A 27,925-nucleotide genomic window follows, 5' to 3' on the forward strand; every position below is an offset into this window, starting at 1 on the left:
ACAACACACACGCCCCATCACGGTCATGTGATCTTGTAGTGGTGCGCAAAATAAATAAAAGAGCAACCAATCGGAATACAGCTCTTATTTTTCACAAATCAAAACGACAATATGATTGGTTGATATGGCAAATCATCTGATTCAAGCACAAAAGTGTGGAAAATGAATGTGAGAATAAAACAGGTTGCTATGGGCAACTTCATTACAGTTTTATTACTAGTAAATATGAGGCTGGTTGCTAGGGGAAATTTTGTAACATTTTTGTAAAATTTCTGCCAGTGAAAACTGTTTTCCTAACACAACATGAGCAGGTTTGGCCACCGAAATCGCAACAACTCGCGCCCAATCATAGATATGGCTGGTTGCCAGGGGCGTCAATTTGACGGATCGGCTGTACGACCACCAATATGTCCAAAACCGATTATTGGGTCGACTCATTTCATGTCAGTAGTTACTGAGAGGATCTTCATCGGGTTCTGCTATGAAAACAATTGGCGCAGATTTCCAGGACCCTCTTTTTTTGTGGGGGGAGGGAGGGTCCTCCCAGGTCTCAGTCCCTTCTGGAGCCCCCAGATGAGGACCGAGATACACAAAACTCCAAATGAGCTGGAAGCCCAGAACCACTGGATCCAAAGGCACCAGAACCACTGCTCTAACACTGATCTTGGACGGTTGTGTAAATAAATCCCTATAGGATTTTTGGGAAAAAACCATCACATACAAAGGCTGATTTTTAGTGTAATATATTTAAAAAATACTTTTATTTCATAATATTAAAAATAGTTACAATTCATTATACTCTTCAATTCTTAGCTTAGATAGACTTAAACATGAAAGGGGAACCTAAGCAATGCCTCCTACAGGACTACAGGCCAACATGATATTTATGAACCAACATAATTGAATAACGAAATGCAGCTCAAGTCCCTTTGAGTCCTTCTGGCTTCCAGAATGATACCATTGAAATGTATTAACATTGAGTATTGCCGCTCATACCTGCAGAGACAAGGCCCTAGTTCCCCTCACCCGGACGTGTGTTTCGCTTCTGCTTCTTGATGTCTCCTGAGTCTAAAAGGAATTATTGTATGTTTAAAGGAATACCCCTCCTGCACAGGGAGGGTCCTCCGCAGTGCTGGGGCTATCTATGGACTTTTTATGGGGGATGGGGATGGGGGTGGGGTAGGGCCGAAGGGAACTGTGCCGTGCTGGGGCCATCTATATACAGTATGTATGGGAACGTCGGGTATGCTTATCTCTAAATATAATGGGAAAGTCATGTGTCCGGGGGAAATAGCCAGTCAGGGGCCCAAAAATTCCAAGAGGCAGCCCGCTCAGGGCTGTGGGCGAGCGTGGTGCCAGAGGTTGTGTGGACCGCTCTCTCCCTGAACTTGGGAAACCAATACCCAGACCTTGTGGAACGTCACACCCAGCATTTACCTTTTTACCCATGAGGCAGTAGTTGGTTGGATCATTTGGGCAAATTCAGACAAACGTATGCCCGCCCATGGCGCTGGAGAGGAGGAGTGACCTCTCCATAAAGATGCATGGCACATAGCCGTACACATGGGGAAAGATAGGACGTTTGGTCCTGTAGCTTCGGGCTAGATAGTAGCTTAGGCAGAAGCTGGGCTATTAGAGGGGTAGCCCTCTAAAGGGAGACAGCAGCTGCAGGCTAGCCGTCTCCACAGACCTGCTCATGTAGGTTGATAGAACACTACAAAGAGATGGACCTACCTTTACTTTAGCAGGAGCTCATTGCAAGGTAGTCAATGGGATGCTTTGTCTGCAGGGAAGAATTACATAAATATACATTTGATTGTAAACAATGTACTCTACATGTTAACCTCTAAACGTCCCAGGCATAGTATGTGACCGATGAAGAATCTGAATTAGTGTACAAAGCTGCACATACTCCAGTAACCATCTAGGACACCAACTGGAGTTGGATTGGTTCATAATTCACCAGTTCTGTGGACCATCACATATGTACTGTAACTTTCATCAATTGCTCTTCCTCTTACTAAACTCTCCTCTATAAGCCTGAATGCAGCAGCTAGACTTATTTTACTGACCAATGCTCCACCGTTTGCCAGTCCTTCTGTCGGTTCCATCCACCAAATCCACCCCCCTCTTACTGTGTACCCTCCTCTTCTTCCTCCTCACATTGCGGCTCCCCCTCCTCCTCCTCACATTGTGGCCCCTCTCCTCTTCCTCCTCCTCACATTGTGGCCCCTCTCCTCTTCCTCCTCCTCACATTGCGGCTCCCCCTCCTCACATTGTGGCCCCTCTCCTCTTCCTCCTCCTCACATTGCGGCTCCCCCTCCTCACATTGTGGCCCCTCTCCTCTTCCTCCTCCTCACATTGCGGCTCCCCCTCCTCACATTGTGGCCCCTCTCCTCTTCCTCCTCCTCACATTGCGGCTCCCCCTCCTCACATTGTGGCCCCTCTCCTCTTCCTCCTCCTCACATTGCGGCTCCCCCTCCTCACATTGTGGCCCCTCTCCTCTTCCTCCTCCTCACATTGCGGCTCCCCCTCCTCACATTGTGGCCCCTCTCCTCTTCCTCACATTGTGGCCCCTTCTCCTCTTCCTCCTCACATTGTGGCCCCTTCTCTTCCTCCTCACATTGTGGCCCCTTCTCCTCTTCCTCCTCACATTGTGGCCCCTTCTCCTCTTCCTCCTCACATTGTGGCCCCCTCTCCTCTTCCTCCTCCTCACATTGTGGCCCCTTCTCCTCTTCCTCCTCACATTGTGGCCCCTTCTCCTCTTCCTCCTCACATTGTGGCCCCTTCTCCTCTTCCTCCTCACATTGTGGCCCCTTCTCCTCTTCCTCCTCACATTGTGGCCCCTTCTCCTCTTCCTCCTCACATTGTGGCCCCTCTACTCTTCCCCCTCATATTGTTGCACCTCTCCTTCTCCTCCCCCTAACATGTATATTAAACCAAAATAAAATCACTTACCTTTCCCATCCCAACCCCCCAATCAGCATTGTGACTCAAAGTTAATTAAAATCCTTAATAAAAACAATAAACCAAAAACTTCTATAGATAAAATGTTTAATTACAAAATAGCAATATAATACATCCTTTCTCCATAAAGCAAATGAGGTAATTTTTTTTCCAAAACGTACAAGCGTCTCATACAGTAGACCAGCAGTAAGCAACTAACACCCTCTCTCTGCATCTCCCACAATGCATTGCTTATCTAATAAACTACTGTAGCAAAGCATGCTGGGAGGCAACATCTACTAACATTTTGGTATAAAAAAAAAAATAATCTTTTTACTAGTACAAGTTTTTGGCATTTAGCCTCCTTTCAGTGAACACCAGCTTTATTATGTAGCAGAGCTGAGATTGTCGTCCGGCACATTGCCACGTGTCGGTTTTACATAGGACTGCTGGTTTACCTACTGTTCCAGTGCACAAAATAATAAAGGTCATTGATAAAACCCAGATACATCTGGATACAAAATTATTACAGTATATGCAGTGAAAATAAAACTTTTTTTTTTTTTTTTAGCTTTTGTGACATCTCATGTCCTGGTGTTTATTGATTTTTTTTTATAACTTTTTTTGTTTGTTTTTATGCTTACAGTTGATTTTGGACAACTAGCGGCGGAATGATCAGTACACTGAAGTATAAGGTAAGATGTGGACGGTTCCCGAACCCTGTAACCCAAAGCAGAATGACGACAGCCTCAGATTTGTGCCTGTTGTATTATTATAAATTATGGAATATAAAAGGTCTGCAAAAAGATACAAAACCACAAAATTCCTGATCGTCACATACGCCACCTCCGGCTGCTACCCTACATTACACAGTGTACTTATACATTTCTATATTTTTTTAAGAATTGAGTCAGATCGAGTGGAGATGCCACCCCGTCATGGTATCTACAAGATCATATTATACAACATTTAGTACTCATAACTAAGTCTCTTGCCTTACTACACATGTTTTTACTCTAGCAGAGGCTGCTGTGATCACAGGAACAGATCTCCTCTTCATATACAAACAGCTTGTAATGCTATGGCTAAAATATTCATATAATCCAATCCTGCAGTTGACGTCAGCAGGGAGGAAGTAAAGTATTACATTAATCTTCACCTCCTCCAAAATATGACATTAAAGGGATTTTCTATATTATTTACAGTATTTTATTACTCTCTCACACCTTATTTCACAAGTTTTGTCGCTAGTAAAGGCTGCTGTAATCACAGGAGCAGCTTGTAATGCTCTGGCTAAAATATTTATATCATCCAATCCTGCAGCTGACATCAGCAGGGAGGAAGTAAAGTATTACATTAATCTTCACCTCCTCCAAAACAAAGGGATTTTCCATATTTTTTACAGTATTTTATTATTCCTCTCTCAAGTTTTCCCAAGTTTTGACTCCAGCCAAGGCTGCTGTAATCACAGGAGCAGCTTGTAAGGCTCGGGCTAAAATATTTTCGTTATTTTAGCTACCGTACATAGCCATTACTTTCTATGCACTCCTGCAGCTGACATCAGCAAGGAGGAAGTAAATGACTACAGTAATCCATATCCCTTCCATACTTGACATTAGAGGGATTTTTCATCCTTACAATATGTTCCTCTTTCTTAGCTTATTACACAAGTTTTTACCCTAGCTGTGGCTGCTGAGATCACAGGAGCAGGTTTCCTCTTCATATATAAACAGTTTTAAATCTCTAGCTAAAATATTTAAGTTATTATCCTCTCCTGCAGCTGATATCAGTAGGGAGGAAGTAAAGGGCTACAGTAACCCATATCACTTCCAAACTTGAAATGAAAGGGATTTCCAGATTATTTAAAGTATATTATACTCCTCTTTCTTATCCCATTATACAACTTTTGACTCTAGCCAAGGCTGCTTTGATCACAGAAGCAGGTTTACTTATATCTTAACCATATAGCCATTATAATCATCATGATCTATCCACTCTTGCAGCTTATATCAGCAGGAAGCAAAGGACTACAATAATCTTTATCTCCTCCATACTTGACATTGAAGGAATTTTTCAGCTTATTATATACTTACAGTATTTTATACTCCTCTTTTTTACCCCTTTAGGCAAGTTTTGATATATAAACAGCTTGTAATACTCTGGCTAAAATAGTTTGGTCATCTTAGCAATATAGCCATCACTATCTATCCACTCAAGCAGCCTAGGTTGGCAGGGAGAAAGTAAAGCACTATATTAATCAAGATATCCTCCCAGCAGATTTATAGCATTTTATACTTCTCATTTCAGCTGAGGCTGCTGTGATTACAGGAGGTTAAATTTTCACATTTAAGCAGATTGTATTTCTATGGCTAAAATAATTGTATTTTAAGCTATATAGCCATCACTATGTATCCACTCAGCTGATGTCATCAGGTACAAAGTACTACAGTAATCCAAATCTCCTCCAAATATTTAAGGGATTTTCCATCTTATTTACATTGATGACTACAGTGTAGAATTGTATTACAAGCAGATAGAAGTTGGTTAACCACTTTAAAAGGGAAATCCTGTCTTTTATTGTGAATATTTGTGATGGGAATGTGTTTGGTCCCCTAAATTAATTATCTTTCCAGCTTATTTACAGTATTTTATACTTCTTTTTCCCTTATTACCCGTTATGATTCTAGCCGAGGCTGCTGTGATCACAGGAGCAGGTTTCCTCTTTAAACACACACAAATTGTAATAGTGTAGCTAAAATATTTTGCTTAACTATATATCCACCACTATCTATCCACCACTATCTATCCACTCCTTCAGCAGGGAGGAAGTAAAGTACTACAGAAATCCTTATTTCCTCCAAACTTGACATAAAAGGGATTTTCCAGCTTTATATTGATGACTTCACTATGGGATAGTATCACGAGCAGATAGAAGCCGAAAATATTTCATTATAAATATTTGTGATGGGTCGGTCTGTTTGGTCCCTTAGATTATGTTTTGCTTTTTTTGCATTTTCTTTCTTCAAGAAAGATTTGTAGCTTGTTCCTTGTGAACGCTTACATCTTGCTCGCTTTGTAAGCAAGCCTCTAGGTTAATAACCTAAAACTAGGAATGGCTGTAATAATACAAAATCTATAGAAATAAATTATACATTTGGTCAACAGCACGTGGACAGCTGCCAGTAATAGAACAGAAAAACATCCATCATATAGTGCCCAGATCTATGTCCTCGTCATCCCGGTTGACCAGTTCGTCCTCTGCTTCCCAGCTCCGCCATGTTGTGGTGGATATAGAGGGTCTTACACAGTTTATATGGAACTGAGCAAAGGGGTAGAGCGAGGAGCGCCGCACTGACTTCTTGCGTCGGCTGTCCACGTCATTCTCCTTGGAGACTTGGTGGGAGAACATCGGCCTCTCGATTAATTCATTCTTCAGGCTCTGAATTTCATCCATGAGCTCCAACACCCGTTGCATGGAAGCCACGTTCCCTCCACCGAGAACCTGAGCTTCCGGGATCCAACGCAAGTGTCGCTGGGCCCAGATGCAGATATCGGGCCCCTCGATGTGCGGCAGGATCAAGCCATGGAAGTCTATTGGCTTCCGGTGCCAGTTCTCATAGAAGACCCGGTAGTTATCAGGAATTTCGTCAGAAGCGCTTATTAATTTGCTAATTCTTTTACCGAGGAGACTTTTTATAAAGGGACCTGGTTCTTCCTTGAAGAATCCTCTCTTGTTTGAAGATTTGGACTGGGTAAGAGGCAGAGATAGCTGTCGCTGATGCTGTAGAAACACAAAATATCATAGTTACCAGATGTACTAACTACATTCTCTTCTCTTCAATGAAGACAAACACCAACATGGACTTCTACTTCTCCCCATCATCCATGGAAGATGCTGTGATTTCATGTGATCAGATAAATACATGAGGTACAGTTTTCAAATGTAAAAGGTATTGGACCTTAGATGACATCACCCTGAACACTTGACATTAAATGCTGAATGCTGAGAAGGTATGGGGAGAAGCTGCCGATGCGGCCACACCCCCTTGACGTGCTCTAGCTCTGAAAGGATGCCAGGTTAGATTACAAAGACTAAGGGGATGTGAGGGATACAATTTTTAGCTAAAAGAACAGTGGTATTTAGCGAATAGGGCTCTTTGGGAACATGTCACTAGCTGTATTTGAGAAATGTGGTGACAGGTTCCCTTTAACCCTTTAAGGACCTTGCCTTTTTTTTTTGTTTTTTCATTTCCATTTTTCACTCCCCACAATCAAAAATCTACAACTTTTTTATTTTTACACGTACAGAGCTGTGTGACTGCTTGTTTTCTGCATTACAAATTGCACTGCACAGTGATGGTATTAATTATTCCACGCTGTGTACTGGGAAGTGGGGAAAAAATTGCTGTGAAAATGGTGAAAAAACGCATTTGTGCCGTTTTCTTGTGGGCTTGGATTTTACGGCTTTCACTGTGCGTACAGTACAGGTCTACTTTATTCTTTGGGTCGGTGCGATCATGGGGATAACAAATTTGTATAGGTTTTATAATGTTTAACTACATTTACAAAAATTAAAAACGAATGTAGAATTTTTATAATTTTTTAAAATTTCGCCATCTTCTGGCGCTAATAACTTTTTCATATTTCAGTGTACAGAGCTGTGGGTGGTGTCATTTTTTGCGACTTCTGATAGATTTTTCCTATATTTTTCAAAATGGAATAAAAGTGCCATTTTCAACTATTTTCTGTTACGAGGTTAAATGTAGTGAAAAAAAACGTTATTATATTTTGATAGATATGGCATTTTCGGACGCGGCGATACCTAATGGATTTGTGGTTTTCACTGTTTATTTATATCAGTTCTAGGGAAAGGGGGGGGTTGAATTTTTAGGTTTTTTAATTATAATTTTTTTTTTTTTAATTTTTACTTTTACTATTTTTAAGACTCCCTAGGGCAGTGGTGGCGAACCTATGGTACGGGTGCCAGAGGTGGCACTCTGAGCCCTCTCTGTGGGCACCCAGGCAATCACCCAGCACAAAGGTCAACATTCAGGACTACTCCGGCAGTCACAGGCAGCCCAGAACTTGTCCTGTTCAGCACTATTTTAAAGTGACTTTACAGGAGGAGGAGTGGATAGAGCTGTATTATAATTGAAGCCCCTTCTCAGGGCCTGCGATTCATCCTGTTAAGGAAGCTACAATGATAATCCAAATTTCTCGATCTTGCTACTGTATTGCTGTATTCAGGATGCCAATATGTACGAAAATATGTGGCTTTCGGTTGTAGTTTGGGCACTCAGTCTCTAAAAGGTTCGCCATCACTGCCCTGGGGTACTTTTAACCCTAGGTTGCCCGATTGATCCTACCATATACTGCCATACTACTCGTGAAGTGCTATTACGTCACGGGTCGTGAAAGGGTTAAAGGTATTTTATTCATCTATTGACTGTTGTAACTCTAATCCGCAGGGAGAAAGTAAAGGGCTCCAGTAATCACGTCTTCTAGTCTGCTTGTGTAATGAAGTGTTCAACAATTTTCCAATATACTTTCTGTATCAATTTCTCTGGGTTTTCTAGATCTCTGCTTGCTGTCATTCCATATTTATTTTCATTGTTTACTTCCTGTGGCTAAAGAAAGCTCCATGATCATGCGATGTCACACAGGTGCACAACTCATATCCATGGTCATGTGATATCACAGGTGCATCTGTGTGACATCACATGACCAGGGATAAAACGAGCTGTGCACCTGTGTGACATCACATGACCAGGGATAAAACGTGGAGAAGGAGAAATAACGAGCCTTCCACCACACGTCACACTCGCCTTGGAGCGCACTCCTTTGCGGATTTTCTCTTGCTTGGACTTCTCCACGTACAGGGGATTGTTCAGAAAAGTCAGCGCTTTCACTTCAAACTGCACCGACCAATCCCAGACGGAGTAAAAACTCAAAGACCTGCTTTGTCTGCCGTCCTCAACCTGCCAAAAAAAAAGAAGAGAATTTGCAAATTCCTGCAGTAGGAAACAGGTCGCGGCTTAAGCAAACTTGGCCGTAATGACTAGATTGCTCCTGGCGGCTGAATAATGGGCCCCTTGTGAGCGGCTCGACTCCTTCTATCATAACTGCAGGCGATGCGCTGACCATGGACCACTCTGCTACTGGAAAATATGTCCAGGTACAGGATCGTATGGGGGAGGGGAATGTGCACAGGATCAGTTCATACTCATCAGTTCCTAAATTGTAAGCACTTGTGTCACCCCCTCATCCTCATAGACTGTAAGCACTTGTGTCACTCCCTCATCTTCATAGACTGTTAGCTCTTGTGTCACCCCCTCATCCTCATAGACTGTAAGCTCTTGTGTCACCCCCTCATCCTCATAGACTGTAAGCTCTTGTGTAACCCCTCATCCTCATAGACTGTAAGCTCTTGTGTCACCCCCTCATCTTCATAGACTGTAAGCTCTTGTGTCACCCCCTCATCCTCATAGACTGTAAGCTCTTGTGTCACCCCCTCATCCTCATAGACTGTAAGCTCTTGTGTAACCCCTCATCCTCATAGACTGTAAGCTCTTGTGTCACCCCCTCATCCTCATAGACTGTAAGCTCTTGTGTCACCCCCTCATCCTCATAGACTGTAAGCTCTTGTGTCACCCCCTCATCCTCATAGACTGTAAGCTCTTGTGTCACCCCCTCATCCTCATAGACTGTAAGCTCTTGTGTCACCTCCTCATCCTCATAGACTAAGCTCTTGTGTCACCCCCTCATCCTCATAGACTGTAACCTCTTGTGTCTCCCCCTCATCCTCATAGACTGTAAGCTCTTGTGTCACCCCTCATCGACTGTAAGCTCTTGTGTCACCTCCTCATCCTCATAGACTGTAAGCTCTTGTGTCACCGTCATCCTCATAGACTGTAAGCTCTTGTGTTACCCCTCATCCTCATAGACTGTAAGCTCTTGTGTCACCCCCTCATCCTCATAGACTGTAAGCTCTTGTGTCACCCCTCATCCTCAGACTGTAAGCTCGTGTCAACCCCTCATAGACTGTAAGCTCTTGTGTCACCCCCTCATCCTCATAGACTGTAAGCTCGTGTCACCCCCTCATCCTCATAGACTGTAAGCTCCTGTGTTACCTCCTCATCCTCATAGACTGTAAGCTCTTGTGTCACCCCCTCATCCTCAGACTGTAAGCTCTTGTGTCACCCCCTCATCCTCATAGACTGTAAGCTCTTGTGTCACCCCTCATCCTCATAGACTGTAAGCTCTTGTGATCAGGGCCCTCACTCCTTACCGTAGTACGTTGGGCATACATCGGCGCTGTGGAGAGTAGGAGGAGCAGGGGATGAGCGCTGCTCACCCCCGCCCCTCTCCATAGGAAGATACAGAGCACGGCATGTCCTATCTTTTCCCGGGCTACAGAGCGGTACGGTGCCGCACGTGTGCTGCACCGCACCGCTCCCGTTTAGGGCCGTGAGCCCATAGAAGTGTACAGGGGACGTATATCAGCCGTACATACGTCGTCCGTATATACGTCCCCCTTACATGTGTGTGAATGTAGCCTTAGTCCTAGATCCATGATGCTGGTGCCATATTAAAGATAAGAATCTCATCTTTCAGACCACATTGTTGTTTTGTGATCTAAAGGAGCAGACCAACACTTCAGAAGTCCCTATCTCCCATGCTATAATATTTAGAAGCTTATTAAAAGATAAGCTTGTGGTTCTGTGATCTACAGAGCCAGAAATACAGCCGGTTGAAGAAAGAAGTGGGAATTGGATCCATCTTTAATATGTCACCAGAAGCATGTTTCTAGGTACAACAGAACCGAAGACAGGGGCATCTGAAGTGTGCTTTAGAGAAGGAGTTTAACTATATATAAAAAAAAAATCTTCCCCAAAGTCATGTGACAATGAGCAGAAAAAAAGACACATTTTTCTGGAGGCAAGTCAAGTTTAGAGGCTGAAGGGGGAGTATCACTTCAGACACCCCTATCTTCAGTTCTGTAGCACCTGGAAACATGATTTTGATGAGACTTTCAAATTGTATCAGGCAGTTTTTTTTTAAATCTACAGATTTGGAGATACAGGTAGCTAAAGACATTGTTGCAAATGTGAGCTGCAGATAAAGATGTAGTTCACGCCATTTCTTTAATTGTCTATTTCTCTCTTTTGTAGGCCATAGAACCAGAATCCTGCAACCAGAAAGATGAGATTCTTATTCTTAATATGACACTAGCAGGTGCTATAAAACTAAAGATCAAGGCAACTGAAATGAATACCCCCACTCCAGCCTCCATACATGACTTGTCTCAGGCAAAATATGACTCTTCTCTGCTCATTTTCACATGACTTACTCATGAGATCCAGTATAATACAAATGTGGCGGTGTAGCAGCCCCCTAACATATAGCAGCTGTAGTGTGATGTGCCCGGATCTACACTAAATCAGAAATGTCAGCTTGCCGCGCACTTACCCGCTTATGTGCCTCCTTTTGATGGGGTGAATTGAAGAAGAAAGTGCTGAAGATGGGAATGTATATGCTGTCCGACAGGACCGTCAGATACGTCTCCGAAAAATCAAAGGCGAGTGGGTACTGGTGGAGCAGCTGCCAAACACAGTCCAAGAAGAGCAAGAAGACGGGAGCCTGCGGAGAAGGAAGAATACGTTATATATACTGGGGCCTTGGGGGGGGGGGGGAGGTTAGGGGTCTGTGGTGCCAGAAATACAAAGACCACCACCACCCCTCTCCTGCTCATCTGCCCTTCTGCTTGTAGCTTGTATATTTATATTTATTATATATATGGAGTTTGGCGATTTAGACTTCGAGATTATAGTAATCTTGTATATATAGCGCCATCATATTCCGTAGCTTTACACATCATAGGGGACATGTACAAATATAATATTACATTACAGAGTACAAACAGTCATATGGAACAGTAGGAGGGAGGGCCCTGATCACAAGAGCTTACAGTCTATGAGGATGAGGGGTGACACAAGAGCTTACAGTCTATGAGGATGAGGGGGTGACACAAGAGCTTACAGTCTATGAGGATGAGGGGGTGACACAAGAGCTTACAGTCTATGAGGATGAGGAGTGACAAGAGCTTACAGTCTATGAGGATGAGGGGGTTACACAAGAGCTTACAGTCTATGAGGATGAGGGGGTGACACAAGAGCTTACAGTCTATGAGGATGAGGGGGTTACACAAGAGCTTACAGTCTATGAGGATGAGGGGGTGACACAAGAGCTTACAGTCTATGAGGATGAGGAGTGACACAAGAGCTTACAGTCTATGAGGATGAGGGGGTTACACAAGAGCTTACAGTCTATGAGGATGAGGGGGTGACACAAGAGCTTACAGTCTATGAGGATGAGGGGGTTACACAAGAGCTTACAGTCTATGAGGATGAGGGGGTGACACAAGAGCTTACAGTCTATGAGGATGAGGAGTGACACAAGAGCTTACAGTCTATGAGGATGAGGAGGTGACACAAGAGCTTACAGTCTATGAGGATGAGGGGGTGACACATGAGCTTACAGTCTATGAGGATGAGGGGGTGACACAAGAGCTTACAGTCTATGAGGATGAGGGGTGACACAAGAGCTTACAGTCTATGAGACTGCCTCTAGGTATCAACACCCTCCAGAACCCCAATTCTGTGCTCTACAGAATCGGATTAACCTTACCTCTCCGTCATTTGAGCGAAGATGGTTCAGTCTATCCAGAAAATTATGTCCTCCCATCACCCACTCCTTCTGGATAAGGCTCTGGAAGCCGTATCGGGTGCGGTAATATGGATCCATCATGACCTGCACCAGACTGGAGATGACACAGCAGAGGTCGGAGGCCGTGTCCTCTGCAGGAAAAGATCAGAAAAGAGTCAAAAGTAATCAAAACTAAAAAGCACAATGGATGAAAGAGATGCAGCAGAAGGGGTTAACAACCTCGCTTTACCTTTAAGGACAACATTAATTTTCTGGTTTTCCAAATATTCAATGACTTCGATTGATTTCTTAAGGCACTGTCTATAAACGAGCAAAATAAACAGAACAACACAGTGAAAATGTTGGGAAAAATCAAAGAAGACCAAAATTTTACCCCTCTGGTAAAGGGTTAACACTCCACCACATATCACCTTATATAATCTGACACTGGGGCACTGTACTTTAATTACAGCCATGTCTTTGATATGCAAATGAGCAGACAAAGAGTCATATCTGAAGAGAAGAGTCATGCTATATCCAGGCCGCCCCCTACTTTTGACTGACACTTCAGTGTCTCTTCAAATTTCAGCCTCACCAGACAGTAAGTCCTCTCCCGGTCCTTACCAGAATGCTGTCCCTCTCACTGCATTATTTGCATTCAAACTGCCCCGCCCCTGCCCCTCCTATTTGCTGTAATATCCAACCAGATGCTTACTACAGCAGAGGGAAAGCACCACGAGATCTCACACAGAAGATGCACCAAGTCAAGCTACAATCCCGGAATATAAATCCATATATCACAGTCCTGCTTCTACTAACAACATACACTGAGGTCTGATTACACATCTCACCAGGGACAATACATAACACTGGCTGCAGCTTTATTTGATGCTGGTAGACTCCCTTTAGTTGGTGAACGTGGATACAAAACAGAGATATCTAGTGCCGCGCTCTGGTACATCCCGTAGCCGTTTATCTTTATTGGTTTAGTATTCATTGCTGCAAGCAATCAGTAGCCATGAGGTCAGTGATTGGCTGTACATGAGCACATGATTGCTGCAGGAAACTACAGTTGCGGGAGGAGCGGAGCATTGGAAGCGGCAGGACCTATCAAAGGCCTTGCAGCACTGAAGTCCTGGGTTCTAGTCCCACCCAGGTCAACATCTGCAAAGAGTTTGCATGTTCTCTCCGTGTTTGTGTGGGTTTCCCCCGGGTCCTCCGGTTTCCTCCCACACTCCAAAACATACTGGTAGGTTGATTAGGTTGTGAGCCCCATTGGGGACAGGGACCAATTTGTCACGCTTTGTGCAGCGCTGCGTAATCTGTGTGCGCTATATAAATAAAGAATTATTATTATTAGTATTATTATAGGCCCCCTTTAAATAACATCAAGCAGAGATCTCAAAAAATATGAGGAATTGCTACAGAAAGTAAATGGGGGGAAAAAAAAGCCATAAATAATTTTACCTTACAATTTCAAGCCAATTGCTTGTGTTCAGCAATGAAAACCACTTAGAGTCCGTGTCCCAGAAGTCAGTGCAATTATCTTAAGAATAGATAAAAAAGAAAAAGAAAAAAATATGAAAAAAAAATTAAACATCAAAATTGTATAATTAGTAATAATTTACTAATAAAAAAATCCCAAATTCTGATTTATAACCCCCTTTTTTTGTTTATTGCATTTCTATTTTTTAACTTTTTTATTTTTCTGTTTACAGAGATGTATATGGGCTTGTAATCTGCAGGACAAACTGTAAATATTAATGGCACCATTTAATATTCCACGCAACATACTGGAAAAAAAATCCAAGTGCGGTGAAATTGACAAAAAAAATAAAACACACATTTGTGGCGTTTTGTAGTGGGTTCTGCTTTTATTGCTTTCTTTGTGTGCTCCAAATGACACCTTCCCTTTATTCTTTGGATGTGGTACGATTACAGGGACACCAAATTTTTATGGGGTTTTATTAGGTTTTAGTAGATGTTAGAAAAAAAAAAAAAAAACTGGAACTCTTTTGTACAAAACAATTCTGAGGCCAATAACTTTTGTACACTTGTGTAACTTTGTATAACTCGTGTACGGACTTATATAAGGTTTTTTTTTTTTAATCGGTATGTGCCAGTGTTTTAATTTTTATCAACTTGGGAACTTTATTACCGTTTGATCATTTTTTATTCAAATATTTACAGATGTAAAAATGGCAAAAAGTGGCAAGGACTAGCGTGTCGTCTCCCAAAACAGGACACTGGAGTATCGTCTCCCACATAGGACGGGAGACTGGAGTATCATTTCCCATATCTGACAGGAGATTGGAGTATCATCTCCCATATATGACAGGACACTGGAGTATCGTCTCCCATACAGGAAAGGAGACTGGAGTATCATCTCCCATTCAGGAAAGGAGACTGGAGTATCATTTCTCACACAGGACAAGAAACTAGCGTATCGTCTCCCATTACAGTAACCATCTTACTTCTATGTAAGAATAAAAGTAATCTTTTTGTGATTCAGGTGTCTTTTATAACTCCATTTGGTGTTGATATTTTATACATACAGGGTCACTACAATTTATTTTTACCTATTAAAAAGAGCTGCTTGAATCGCACATAGGCCACTTGGATTTCGGAAAGGGACGGGAGAGTGACAGATAAATCCTCGATTCTTACTTCCTCCAAGGGCGGTCTGTGAAGGGTCTTCTCTACGCTGCAGGGACAGCACAAAAATAAACTAAATATTTAGGATTCGAGGAAGAAGCATCTTTGATCAGAGAAAGACAGAGACACGACAGACCTGTCCAGGAAGGATCTCTGCTCCTGAATGGCAAAATCGTCCACTTCTTTAGGGAGGGATGACATTTTATATAGGGCTCCCCCATTCTGACTGGACCAGCACCAGAACTATTAAGAAAAGATAAAGACACAGTCAACCCCAAACCCAGCAATGTCCAGGAACTTGCTACGGCACAAGGAACTGAGGGGTATTCAGTCTTAGTTATTATTAAGCTGTTCGGAGGCTACCGGACTCAGCTGAGGGTCCACCATCAGTTCACCGACCCCCCAATAATCTAATATTAATAACTTATCCTATGTAGAGCCGGCTGACATGTATAGGATGTGTTTCAGGGGAAGTCTTAAGTAAAGAAGGTGCTAAATTATGTGCTAAAGGGGCTCGTTCTGTCCTACCTGGGGATAACACATGCATGCTCAGCCGAGTACATGGCTGGTGTACAGTGTATGAGCGCAGAGCAGACGGATACTCACCGGAATCCCTCGCCCCTGGAACCTGTACACGCTCTCCTCCTGCAGCGCCATGGGAACAACAAAATACGGAGGTAACCTGAGAAAACGGGAAGGAAAAGTGACGGATGAAAGGTGCAGAACATCCCAAAGCTTTCAACACTGACCCTTAAAGGTGGTTTCCATTAAAATTATATCAATAACCCATTTATGGATAGGTGATTGATATCATTTTACTTTAAAAAACAAAATAAGGGTCTCCCATGAAGACCCAGACAATGCCCCTGTCAAGTACTGAATCCTTGCAGCATATAATAGAGTAGTTGGCTACATTATCCTCTTGAATTACACCCCTGATGTTGGGGTGATCGTTCCCTCACCCAGGCTCAGAGTCACACACTCCTGTCGCACCCACATTTTCTCAACACAAAGTATTAGGTTGGTCTCATCCCCAACATTACTGCTAAACTGACTGCAGATTCCACTAAAAATCAACATAAATGGCAAGATAAAACTTCACTTTCCTACACGGACACATGCCATGAGCAGGTACTTACCTATCTGAGACCTTGTACGCTTCATTGATGGATAAGACTCTATTTGCCCAGGTTCCCTTGGTGCGTTCCAGCTCCGTCTGCCATTGCTTCTGCTTGTCGAATAGTACAGTTAGATCCTTGGCACTTGTGGCTAAAATTGAAAAGAAATGCCATCAATGACAGAGTGGCCAAACGTGCAGGGCCCCCATGTGCACAGTGCGGCCAAATCCGCATATGACCCCCGTGTGCACAGTGCGGCCAAATCCGCAGGACCCCGTGTGCACAGTGCAGCCAAATCCGCAGGACCCCGTGTGCACAGTGCAGCCAAATCCGCAGGACCCCATGTGCACAGTGCAGCCAAATCCGCAGGACCCCCCGTGTGCACAGTGCAGCCAAATCCGCAGGACCCCGTGTGCACAGTGCAGCCAAATCCGCAGGACCCCATGTGCACAGTGCAGCCAAATCCGCAGGACCCCCCGTGTGCACAGTGCAGCCAAATCCGCAGGACCCCCCGTGTGCACAGTGCAGCCAAATCCGCAGGACCCCCCCCCCCCCGTGTACTATATACTATAGATACAGTTTGATGTGATCTGATAACATATTAATTTTAAATTTGTAGCATGACATCTCTATTCACAGGAAGAGGGATAAGTGACAGACTGGTGGAGAGCCGTTGCAGCTCTACTTATCGCTATGGTGGCAAAATCTGGTTTTCGGGAATATCAGGACATCAGTTCTCACCTTTGTAACAGGGGGCGGCTTCTGTGTATGAGAAAAGGAAGATGAGCTTCAGGCGTTTAGGACTCAGCGTGTGGTGAATGATCCCATTGACAATCTGAAAGATTAAAAACCAGTAAATATTTAACAACATCAAGAGGAGGTCTTGAAATTGGCAAAAGAGGGGTAAGGGGGTAGGGAAGGCACCTACCTCCATGTATCAGGACAGTGCCGCCCATCAATTATATCTTGGAAGCGACCCAGCGGGACTTCCCCCCTTTATATCTGGGAAGGGGCCTGGCAGAACTTCCCCCCTTATATTTGGGAAACATCCCAGCAGGCTTCCCCTCCTCCCTTATATGTAGGAAAGGGCCTGGCAGGTTTCTCCTCCCCCTCCGTATAAGAGGCCCATTTTTTGCAGCTATAACCTTATATCTGGGATCTGGTATATTAGAAACCATGACTATGTGAATACCCGGTTCACTTCATCCTCCTTGGCGAAGCTGAGACAGAAGTGAAACACTCGGAAGTCTCGGCAGTAGATGACCAGCCTCTCGGGGTACTTCTTCAGCGGCGCCCCCGTTATCAGGACCTTCTTCTTATCATCATACACTGCGATAGAAGAAGAGCAGAGATAGAAATCCAGGAGCTCACAGACACCTTGTCCGCCAGAGCACAGCAGGGGGCGCTATCTCATCTGATATCACTGAAGGACGAGTCTTCCACCAGGTCGCTCCTTATATGTTATACATCCCAGACAGATCAATAAACGGATAGAGATTAACCCTCATTCAGCAGATAAAGGGTTACGCTGTGACATTTCTATCAACTTTCTACGGTTAATAATTAATTTTCCTCATTCTACAAGAATCCTAATGGTTTGTTTTAGCCGCAGATTGAACAATACAGAAATCTGTAGCGGTAATAGAGCGACCTTGCCGAATAAACAACTACTCCCATCATCCTCCATACACTGGGCTCAGCTGAGCATCATCATGGCTCAGGCTCTTCATAGTAAATTATACACAGGCGGTCCCCTACTTAAGAACAGCCGACTTACAGACGACCCCTAGTTACAAATGGACCTCTGGTAACTTTCTGTATTTTAGCCCCAGGATACAATGATCAACTGTAACAGTTATTAAAGGCGTCTGTAATAAATCTTTATTGTTACTCCTGGTTCTTATGACAACCCAACATTTTTAAAATCCAATTGTGACAGAGACCAAAAAAAATTTGGCTGGTGGTTACAATTTTAAAATATACAGTTCCGACTTACATACAAATTCAACTTAAGAACAAACCTACAGACCCTATCTTGTACGTAACCTGGGGACTGCCTGTACAGTATAAAGACAAATGAACATGTGCAGAGAACGTAAAGGAAACCTCAGATGCCCGGGGGCTAAAAATAATGAAAAAAAAGAGGAAACGGCACAATAACAGAAAAACAAAAAAGTGACAGCGATTGTACGTTACCTGCGTAGAGCTGGTCCACACACTGCAGGGTGATGTCATTCTCACCCACAATCTTGTTCTTGAATTCTGGAACCTAGAAAATTTAAGAGAAACTTTGGTCGACTCATATGGAATGGGAGAAATTCTTAATTTTTATGAAATTGTGCCCCGACGCCCAGCTGACAAGGCCGACGCCCAGCTGACAAGGCCGACGCCCAGCTGACAAGGCCGACGCCCAGCTGACAAGGCCGCAAAAAAATCGAGACTTACGTTATCCTCGGCGCCCTCCTCGCACAGGAAGGTGATCTTGAAGTTTGTGCAGACCAGTCTCCCGTAGACTCCTCTCTGGGAGGTCTCATCCTGCGAGATCTTCAATATATTGCTGGCCTCACAGAGGAGCATCTCACCTACAGAACGAGATCGCAACAAACTGTTATCAGCACAGAAACAGATCATCACCGATCACAGAATCCTGGTACACACCAAATAATGTTACCAACTGTCGGTCCGGTACCATCGGATATCAGACCCATATCCGCTTCTGAATCTCAACATCTTTAAATGAATGAAATTGAACTGCAATACCAGGCACTGCCACATTATAAGTACGGCGCCCTTTCTGCCTGTATAAACAAGCTGGAGATCAGACACCCGCTGATCTAAAACTTAAGACCAGTTAAATCAATTTTGTTCGGTCATGGACGTCAATAATAATAACCCAAGGAAAGTCCTTTAAAAAGGTAATTTTTCGGAATATAAATCCTGATTGACTGTAAACTGCTTCTTCTCCTTCCCTATACAGTCACAAGGTTTTCCCACAGGGAGAGATCAGTGCGTAGATTTTTATAGCAATGTATAGTTCAAAACTCACAGAGCTCCCCCTAGTGGTGGCTGCAGGAAGGCATAATATTTTTATTTATTATATAAAGGTAGTTTGAGGGAGAATTATTTATAAAGTTTTTATATAAATACACAGAAAAATTGAAGACCATATGTACGTATGCCCCACAGCGTGGAAGCAGATGTTTCTTTCATCAGGAGAGTGAGCGGCTATTACACTGACAGAGGAAGCAATGTAACTGAGGGATGTTCTGCTCCCACATAATAAGTTTATTTCCAGCCATTTCCTTCCTTTCAAAACAGGTGACATCACAGGACTTACTCCAGGCAAGCGCTTCCTCCTGAGGAAATAACCCGGGAGGCACAGAGAATGGAATAACAGAGCAAGAAAGAGCAGAGCCGCAACAAGCTGCACACAATAAGACGTCTCTTGCATCTGGTGTCATGTCAGATAAGTGCCGCTTCGTGAAGCCAATAGTTGTAGCTCCGGTTCTGTCCTAATTAACTGAGACCATAACAGCCAATTCACACCATCGCACGTGGTCTCTTAATCTATGTGACTTCTGCTGCTGTGAGTTCCACCCTGATGCTGTGGTAAGGGAAGGAAGAGCTGCTGTCAAGTGATAACTACCACCACGATTCTGCGAGTTCAGTTCAGCCAAGACATGCACACTGTTTAGGAAACTCGGCTTTTACACAAATCTTCATTCCCAAAGTATAGAGGTGTCACTGACATTACCCAAAATCTGAAAATAGAGGGATCGGGCGGAGATAACTGGTGATCATATTAAAGGGGTTGTTATGCATTTTGAAAACATGGAGGTTTCCTTCCATAGAGTGCCACACCAGACCATGTTTGGCGCTGGTGTTGAAGGTCAGCTATATAGAAATGAATGCCGCTATGCTGCAATACCAGGCACTACCCATGGTCAGGGGTGGCGCTGTTCACGGAAGAAAGAAGCCATGTTTTTCACATCCCAGACTACCGATCCCTAGATCTGTGTTTCTCTGTTGGACAAATGGGGAATCTACAAGCAACATCATAGAGATGCAGAGGGTAACAGTCTCCAGTGACTACAGATGGAGAATACAGGAAAATTCTTCATGAAATCAATGCTGATATCATCATATCACCCCCGGTACAACCTGCATTCAGGAACCTTTCATTACACCTCTTACCAATCAAACACTACAACTATCATATATCTGCCTCATCCATCTCCAGCAGCGATAATATGGTACATAATTCCTATGCACATTAAGGATAATGAGATAACTCTGCTCATCTGTCTCAGTCTATGCACTAAAGCAAACAATTTATCTTATCTATATAGTGTTATCCTACTGCCTTATTCATTTCCTCAGCAGCATAATCAATAACTCGTATGCACATTAGGGATACTGAAATGACTCTACTTATCATGTCAAAGTCTATACACTAAACACAAGAGATCTATCCTATCTACTTATAGAGTGTTATCCACTGCCTTAATCATTTCCTCAACACTAAAATTAAGAAGTACAGTGCACATTAGAGACAATGAGATTACTCTGCTTATGATGTCTAAGGCTACATAGTAAAGGTGAGAGCTCTGTCTTATCTGTGTATAGAGTATTATCTTCCTGCCTTATTATATTGCCGAGGAGATCAATAACTCCCATAAACAAAATGGAAAAATGAGGTGACTCTGCTTATTCTGTCTCAGTCTATACAGTACAGATAAGTTAAGCCAGGGAGATTTAGGAACCTTTCTTCATTTTATTACACGTCTTACCAATCAAAGTCTATAACTATCATCTGCCTTATTCATCTCCAGCAGTATAATCAGCTGGTCAATAATTCCTATGCACTTTAAGGATCAAAGTCTATAAAGTCTGATAATGAGATTACTTTGCTTATTCTGTCTCAGCCTATATAGTAAAGGCAAGAGCTCAGTCTTATCTGTGCAATGAGTGTTATCCCCCTGTTTTATCAATCTCCTCGGCACAATAATCAATAACTCCCATGCATATTAGGGATACAGAGATGACTCTGCTTATTATATCTCAGTCTATACAGAACAGATGAATGACTCCAGGGAGATTCAGGCTCCTTTCTTCATTTCATTACACATCTTACCAATCAAAGCCTATATAACCATCATACTATCATATCTGCTTTATTCATTTCTGGCAGTACAATCAGGTGGTTAATAATTCCTCAGCAGATTAACGACACTGAGATGACGCTGTTTATGCTGTCTCAGTCTATACAGTACAGATCAGCAGAAAATCTGCATTAAATAATATCTCATAATTTCATGAAACATAAAAGGTTAAGAGTTACCCGGTAATAGCAGGACATCGTCGACCTTCACCGCTTGTTCTACCTTCTCTTTAACATCAATCTCCTGGGGGGAAAAAAAAAACGAATCAATGATTGTTTCCATTCACTGACAGAAGCAGAGATATTGAAAAGCAAAATATATTACCATATTTTACAAGTATAAGCTCTGGACTAATGATCAATGGGTAACTCGGATATCACTCAGCAAGTTATACTCCACACTGTGCAGAGGATAAAACTTTGGGTCAATCCCCCTCTAAACCGGCAGCGTAAGTTTCCATTCGCACGACTGAGGTTCAGATCAGTAAAGTTACAGCACTCGGTCCTTATCAGGTTCAGTCCTTGGATTCCAGGGCTAATAATGTCCTTGGCGTCACGAGATGGTAAATAAAAGAAACAAAGTAGCTCCCATCTGATAAGCGGCTGCCACTACACAAAGGCAGTGCTATCCATCTATATGACAACTGGGAGGGTCTATCAAATGCCCTAAGGAATGTTTAGGATCCTCATCTCTTGGCCAGAATGGTCCCTGGAGGATCTGTCCGTTCCTGCCTTTCCAAGACAACCCATTGGTGTGAATAGACACTTTGTTATACTTTCTTCCACCTGCGGGGGCAGTGCAGGGTACCTGAGCACTTACTACAAGCTTACACACAGATCACAGCCGATCACTGGACCCCCAGCAGAAGGACACTAACCAGAAGAGATCGTAGAAGGTGTCGGAGAACATCTTTAAAGCTGTCCCAAAATATCCGCCATACTCCACATACTGCAGGGTGCGGAGAAGCTGCTCCGGGGCGTCAGACAAGTTATAATTCCAACATCAAAGCCGACAATTATCCTCAGAACAGGGACAACAACTACAATGACACCAGGACAGAAGCTACAGAACAAGATCTGCAGGATACTGAAGTGATGGAGACGGTCACACAATGTCCCAGATTTGTGCCTTACCAAGAGGGGGCAGCACCGAGTCCTTCTAACTATCACAACATCTCAAGACAGACAGGATAAGTAAACGTATGACCACGTCTGCTCAGTCCACTGCTGCTCATCTCATAAGGAAACTAAAGGGGATCAATAGAATATGCAGATGATGACAAGTTGCGAGTTGTTTCCCAGGATCAATGTGTTATAGGATAGGTAATCAATATCAGACATCCATCAGTCACATGACCTGGTGTCACCTGAATCACATTCAAGTAATTGTGGTGGAGCTGCAATACCAAGCCTTGCCACTATGCAGTGTACGGCGCTGTGCTTGATAAGGAGGGAAGAGTATGCAGTGCTAATATATCAGATGCAGTCTCCGCAGACGATTGATGGTGGCCCTGAGTGTCAGAACGATCCTCCGATCCTAAGAATTGGTCACCCATATACTTGTCCTGGAATATCCCTTTAAGTAATTTCTTCTTGTGATGAAGCCAGGGGGTGAATATTTATCCCACAGTAAATCCACGTTTCAGTAAAATTGTATTGAAGAGTAAGGCCCTCCAGGCACTCGCGCAGCGCCGTACCGGCCAACCAGGGAATCAAAGGATCTTCCACTGGGCTCACGTTATTTACCAAATCTGGACCCCATACAGTAGAAGACAAACTATTTTGGAGGCTGGTAGGGTCTAACCCCCAGACTACACTTAAGACCCCCCCTGTCTGACCCTGTGCTTGTGGCATTGTGGTTGGCACAGACCTCACACACTGGCGAGTGTGGTCAGCCGCCATCATGCCCGCCTCCTCACCGCCTGCTTTCTCGCCAGTCTCCGCTGAGATGTAAGAGCACGGTGAGATCATTAATAGTCACAGGAGCCCGAGGGCACGGCCAATAATAGCATCAACAGCCCTGCTTAACCCATGCATGCCCGCGCCATAGTGCGGCTTATACAAATTCATAAATCCTACAGATTTACTTAAAATCCAGACTAGAGGTAGTCACCTGATAATCCGGCGCATCTAGTCACCTAATATTGTCCAGGGCCCCGTCAGTATTTCTGCTGCAGAGGTTTTGATGTTTGTATGATCTTTGCATTGGGATGGCAGCAGCATGAACACCTGGCAGGCAAAGTACCACCCACAGGTGGCAGCGCCAGCTTAGGATGGTACAGAGCAGGCACGATGGATAATCAATGCTGCGATTTCCGTTATTCTCGCAACCCAAAAATTCAGAAATGGTCATCTGGGGCAGCTGTGCCGGCACTAACTTATGATCAAATCACTCTATGTGCGAACTACTGATGATGCCAAGGTGAGCAGAGACAAATGCCACGCGTGCCACGTGCTTCTGGTGAGATACTACAGCAAATAGAGTCTCCATAGCAAGCAGCAGCTTTATAGGATGAGAAAAAGAGTCCACGGGCGAGAGAGACTGGTGGAGGGTCTGACAGCTTTCAGACCCCCCGGACTAACACAGTGTACAGAGCTGAATGTAGTTAGCACCACTGCTTGTATAGTGGCCATGACTAGGAATTACACCTCAGTTTCTTTGTAAGTGAATGGAGGCTGCAGTAACACATCATGGCCACTATACATAGTGCGGCGCTGTTCATTTGCTTGTAAAATCCACTAAATGAGTCGAAGTGGTTCCCGCTATAACATTCAGCCTTTGCCCCCAATTCTATAAATGCCCCCCCTGGGTTTTTCCCCCCAAGGTAAATAATTACATAGAAGACGTCTGGCATTTCTTCAAGGGTTTCGGGGGCAAAGTCCAGGATAGAGCTACACGAGACGTCTCAGATGTCATGTCCTGCGCTAGACCCAACAGGAAATTAGGATACTGCAACTTTTTGGGATTTCCACTTTTACAAAATGGGCGTGGTTTATCCCAATTCATCAAATACAAACTTTTTTAAAAAGTTTCACCCCAGAAGAGGGAGGGCAGAGAAAGTGGTGTCAGACCCTCCGAGGGGCGCGGCCGGGACCCCGCTAAAAAGTGCCCATCATGACCCCAGGCATAGGTCAGGAAGTCAGAACCTTCACGGAACTCAGAGCTGCCCCCCTGCACCTCCTCCCATCACCACACCCGGCTCCTTAAACTTGGCCGACAGGTCCTACCAGGAGATCAAGTGAGGAGAAAGTTTCACAACTGAAACAAAACTTCTACTTTGTACCAAAAATAACCAAAAACAAAACAATGTCGCTTTCATATCCGGATCAGGGAAAGTTGGGTGATCACTAATATGTCTGCCATCACAGCTTCCACAGGGGGGACTTGAAAAGAAACCTGTCAAAGCAAATTTTGGACCCCCCCCCACCTTCCCCAGCTTCAGATTGTGACTGTTATATAACAATGTATCAGTGTATCCGGATGTTACATTTTATCTTCTCGCATTGAAGAGTCACAACTGAGAGCAGCGGCACAAGGTCTGCGTGCAGCGCACCATAGATAAGCGTCACACGGAGCGGACAACAGTGTCAGGAGGTGGTGCGGTGGGTAAGGAAATGGTACAGTGGTAATGATCACCAATGTCAGGAGGTGGTGCGGTGGGTAAGGAGATGACACAGTGGTAATAATCACCAATGTCAGGTGGTGGTGCGGTGGGTAAGGAGATGGCACAGTGGTAATAATCACCAATGTCAGGTGGTGGTGCAGTGGGTAAGGAGATGACACAGTGGTAATAATCACCAATGTCAGGTGGTGGTGAGGTGGGTAAGGAGATGGCGCAGTGGTAATGATCACCAATGTCAGGAGGTGGTGCGGTGGGCAAGGAGATGACACAGTGGTAATAATCACCAACGTCAGGTGGTGGTGAGGTGGGTAAGGAGATGACACAGTGGTAATAATCACCAACGTCAGGTGGTGGTGAGGTGGGTAAGGAGATGGCACAGTATCAATGAACACCAATGTCAGGAGGTGGTGCAGAGGGCAAAGGAGATGGTACAGTGGCAATGATCACTATGTCAGCAGGTGGAGCGGTGGGTAAAGAGATGTCTCGGCAGCACAGATTCAGGAGATGGTATAGTTGCAGTGGCCACTAATGTCAGAAATTGGTGTAGTGAGTACACCATGTCAGTAGGTGGAGCAGTGAGTAAGGAGATAGGACTGGTTTCCTATGTCAGTAGGTGGAGCAGTGGGTAAGGAGACGGCACAGGAGATGAGGGTTGGACACCAGTTGTCAGCAGTAGATATTAGACATGGAGGGGGAGGGCATAGGTGGCACCGGGCACTCACCTCCAGGTCAGGTAGGACACCAATCACAGTGTCTTGGGTGACTTGGTGTCAGAAATTGGTGTACGTAGTAAAGGGAGGCACAGGGACACTGATCACAAAGTGGTGAGACAGGAGATGGCACAGTCCTCGACAATATCAAAAGATGGTGTGAGGTGTAGGCAGATGACACAGTGGCACTGAATACCCATGCCAGGGGGTGGTGTGGTGGAAAAGGAAATAGCACAGTGGCACTGAACACCAATTCCATAAGTTGCTGAGACAGGGAGATGATACAGTGGTAATGATCACCTATATCAAAAGGTGGCATAGTGGGCATACTGGTACATAGTGCTGATCTCTAGTGCCAGGGGGTAGCATAGTGGCAGTGGTCGTTCATGTAAGGAAGTGTTGTGATTCAGGAGGTGGTGTGGTGGGTAAGAAGTTGTAACAATGCCACTAAATACTAGTGTAAGTAGGTGATGAGACCGCTATGGAGATAAGTTTGATAAAATGATGGCACAGTTGCAATCATCACCAATTTCACAATGTGGTGTAGTGGGTAAGAAAGTGGTACAGTGATAATGAGGTGGATAAGGAGATGTTATGGTCGCACTGATCACCAATATTAGAAGATGGTGTAATGGGTAAGGAAATGGCACAGTGGCACTGGTTTCCTATATCAGGAGGTGGAGTAGTGGGCAAGGAAATGGCACAGTGGCACTGGTTTCCTAGGTCAGGAGGTGGAGTAGTGGGTAAGATGGCAAAGTGACACCGGTTTCCTATATCAGAAGGTGGAGTAGTGGGTAAGGAGATGGCACAGTGGCACTGGTTTCCTATATCAGGAGGTGGAGTAATGGGTAAGATGGCACAGTGGCACTGGTTTCCTATATCAGAAGGCGGAGTAGTGGGTAAAGAGATGGAACAGTGCCGCTGGTTTCCTAAGTCAGGAGGTGGAGTAGTGGGTAAGGAGATGGCACAGTGGCACTGGCTTCCTATATCAGGAGGTGGAGTAGTGGGGAAGAAGATGGCACAGTGGCACTGGTTTCCTATATCAGGAGGTGGAGTAGTGGGGAAGGAGATGGCACAGTGGTGCTGGTTTCCTGTGGCAGGAGGTGGAGTAGTGAGTAAGATGGCACCGTGGCACTGGCTTCCAATGTCAGGAGGTGGAGTAGTGGGTAAGGAGATGACACAGTGGCACTGGCTTCCAATGTCAGGAGGTGGAGTAGTGGGTAAGGAGATGCAGCAGTAGCACTGGTTTCCTATGTCAGGAAGTGGAGTAGTGGGTAAGAGATGGCACAGTGGTACTGGCTTCCAATGTCAGGAGGTGGAGTAGTGGGTAAGGAGATGGCACAGTGGCACTGGCTTCCAATGTCAGGAGGTGGAGTAGTGGGTAAGGAGATGCAGCAGTGGCACTGGTTTCCTATGTCAGGAAGTGGAGGAGTGGGTAAGAGATGGCACAGTGGCACTGGCTTCCAATGTCAGGAGGTGGAGTAGTGGGTAAGGAGATGGCACAGTGACACTGGCTTCCAATGTAAGGAGATGGCACAGTGGCACTGGCTTCCTATGTCAGTGGAGCAGTGGGTAAGGAGATAGGACTGGTTTCCCATGTCAGTAGGTGGAGCAGTGGGTAAGGAGACGGCACAGGAGATGAGGGTTAGACACCAGTTGTCAGCAGTAGGTGTCAGACATGGAGGGGGAGGGCACGTCCCCGGGTGTAGGCGGCACCGGGCACTCACCTCCGGGGTCAGGTAGGACACGAATGACGGTGTCTTGGGTGACTTGGCGGCGGCTCCGGCCCCCAGCCCCAGCATGTCCCCGCTGTGCGCTGCACTCAGGCGGATACACTGACCACACCCACCGCTCCGCTCTACAGCCACGGGGGCGGGGCCCAGCGGCGCTCACTGCAGCCTCACAACCTAATTGGGCGTCGAATCTGTCAGTCAACGGCGGTTGCTGGTTTCTCAGAGCAGTCAGGATGTGACTCGTGATTGGTTGGAGGGAGAGGGCGGGGCTTCT

The 27,925-nt window shown here is 44.6% G+C and overlaps 1 protein-coding gene across 1 annotated transcript; it reads right to left on the minus strand.

Annotated features, from left to right (window-relative positions):
• Positions 1-3,037: 3,037 nt before the first annotated feature.
• MTMR12 (myotubularin related protein 12) lies at positions 3,038-27,823 on the minus strand. Its single transcript, XM_072134324.1, has 16 exons — positions 27,646-27,823; positions 21,766-21,829; positions 18,870-19,006; positions 18,621-18,693; positions 17,617-17,753; positions 17,166-17,259; positions 16,446-16,575; positions 15,913-15,988; positions 15,443-15,549; positions 15,231-15,355; positions 14,119-14,197; positions 12,902-12,972; positions 12,634-12,803; positions 11,416-11,586; positions 8,772-8,924; positions 3,038-6,727 (listed from the first exon to the last, which is right to left on the minus strand). The coding sequence occupies exons 1-16, from the start codon at positions 27,718-27,720 to the stop codon at positions 6,152-6,154; spliced, it is 2,238 nt and encodes a 745-aa protein (XP_071990425.1). The 5' UTR covers positions 27,721-27,823; the 3' UTR covers positions 3,038-6,151.
• Between the last annotated feature and the right edge of the window lie 102 nt (positions 27,824-27,925).

The sequence above is a fragment of the Engystomops pustulosus genome, chromosome 1, assembly GCF_040894005.1.
Source record: "Engystomops pustulosus chromosome 1, aEngPut4.maternal, whole genome shotgun sequence".
Lineage (NCBI taxonomy): Eukaryota > Metazoa > Chordata > Amphibia > Anura > Leptodactylidae > Engystomops > Engystomops pustulosus.

Bases quoted from the DNA above. Each gene is read 5' to 3' on its own strand.
- MTMR12 (XM_072134324.1), bottom strand. From the start codon at position 27,720: ATGCTGGGGCTGGGGGCCGGAGCCGCCGCCAAGTCACCCAAGACACCG. The intron at 15,550-15,912 runs GTGAGTATCCGT...TTTTCTTAATAG, and splicing joins TCCAGGGGCGAGGGATTCCG to TTCTGGTGCTGGTCCAGTCA. The intron at 14,198-15,230 runs GTAAAAATAAAT...TCTATTCTTAAG, and splicing joins CAAGCAGCTCTTTTTAATAG to ATAATTGCACTGACTTCTGG.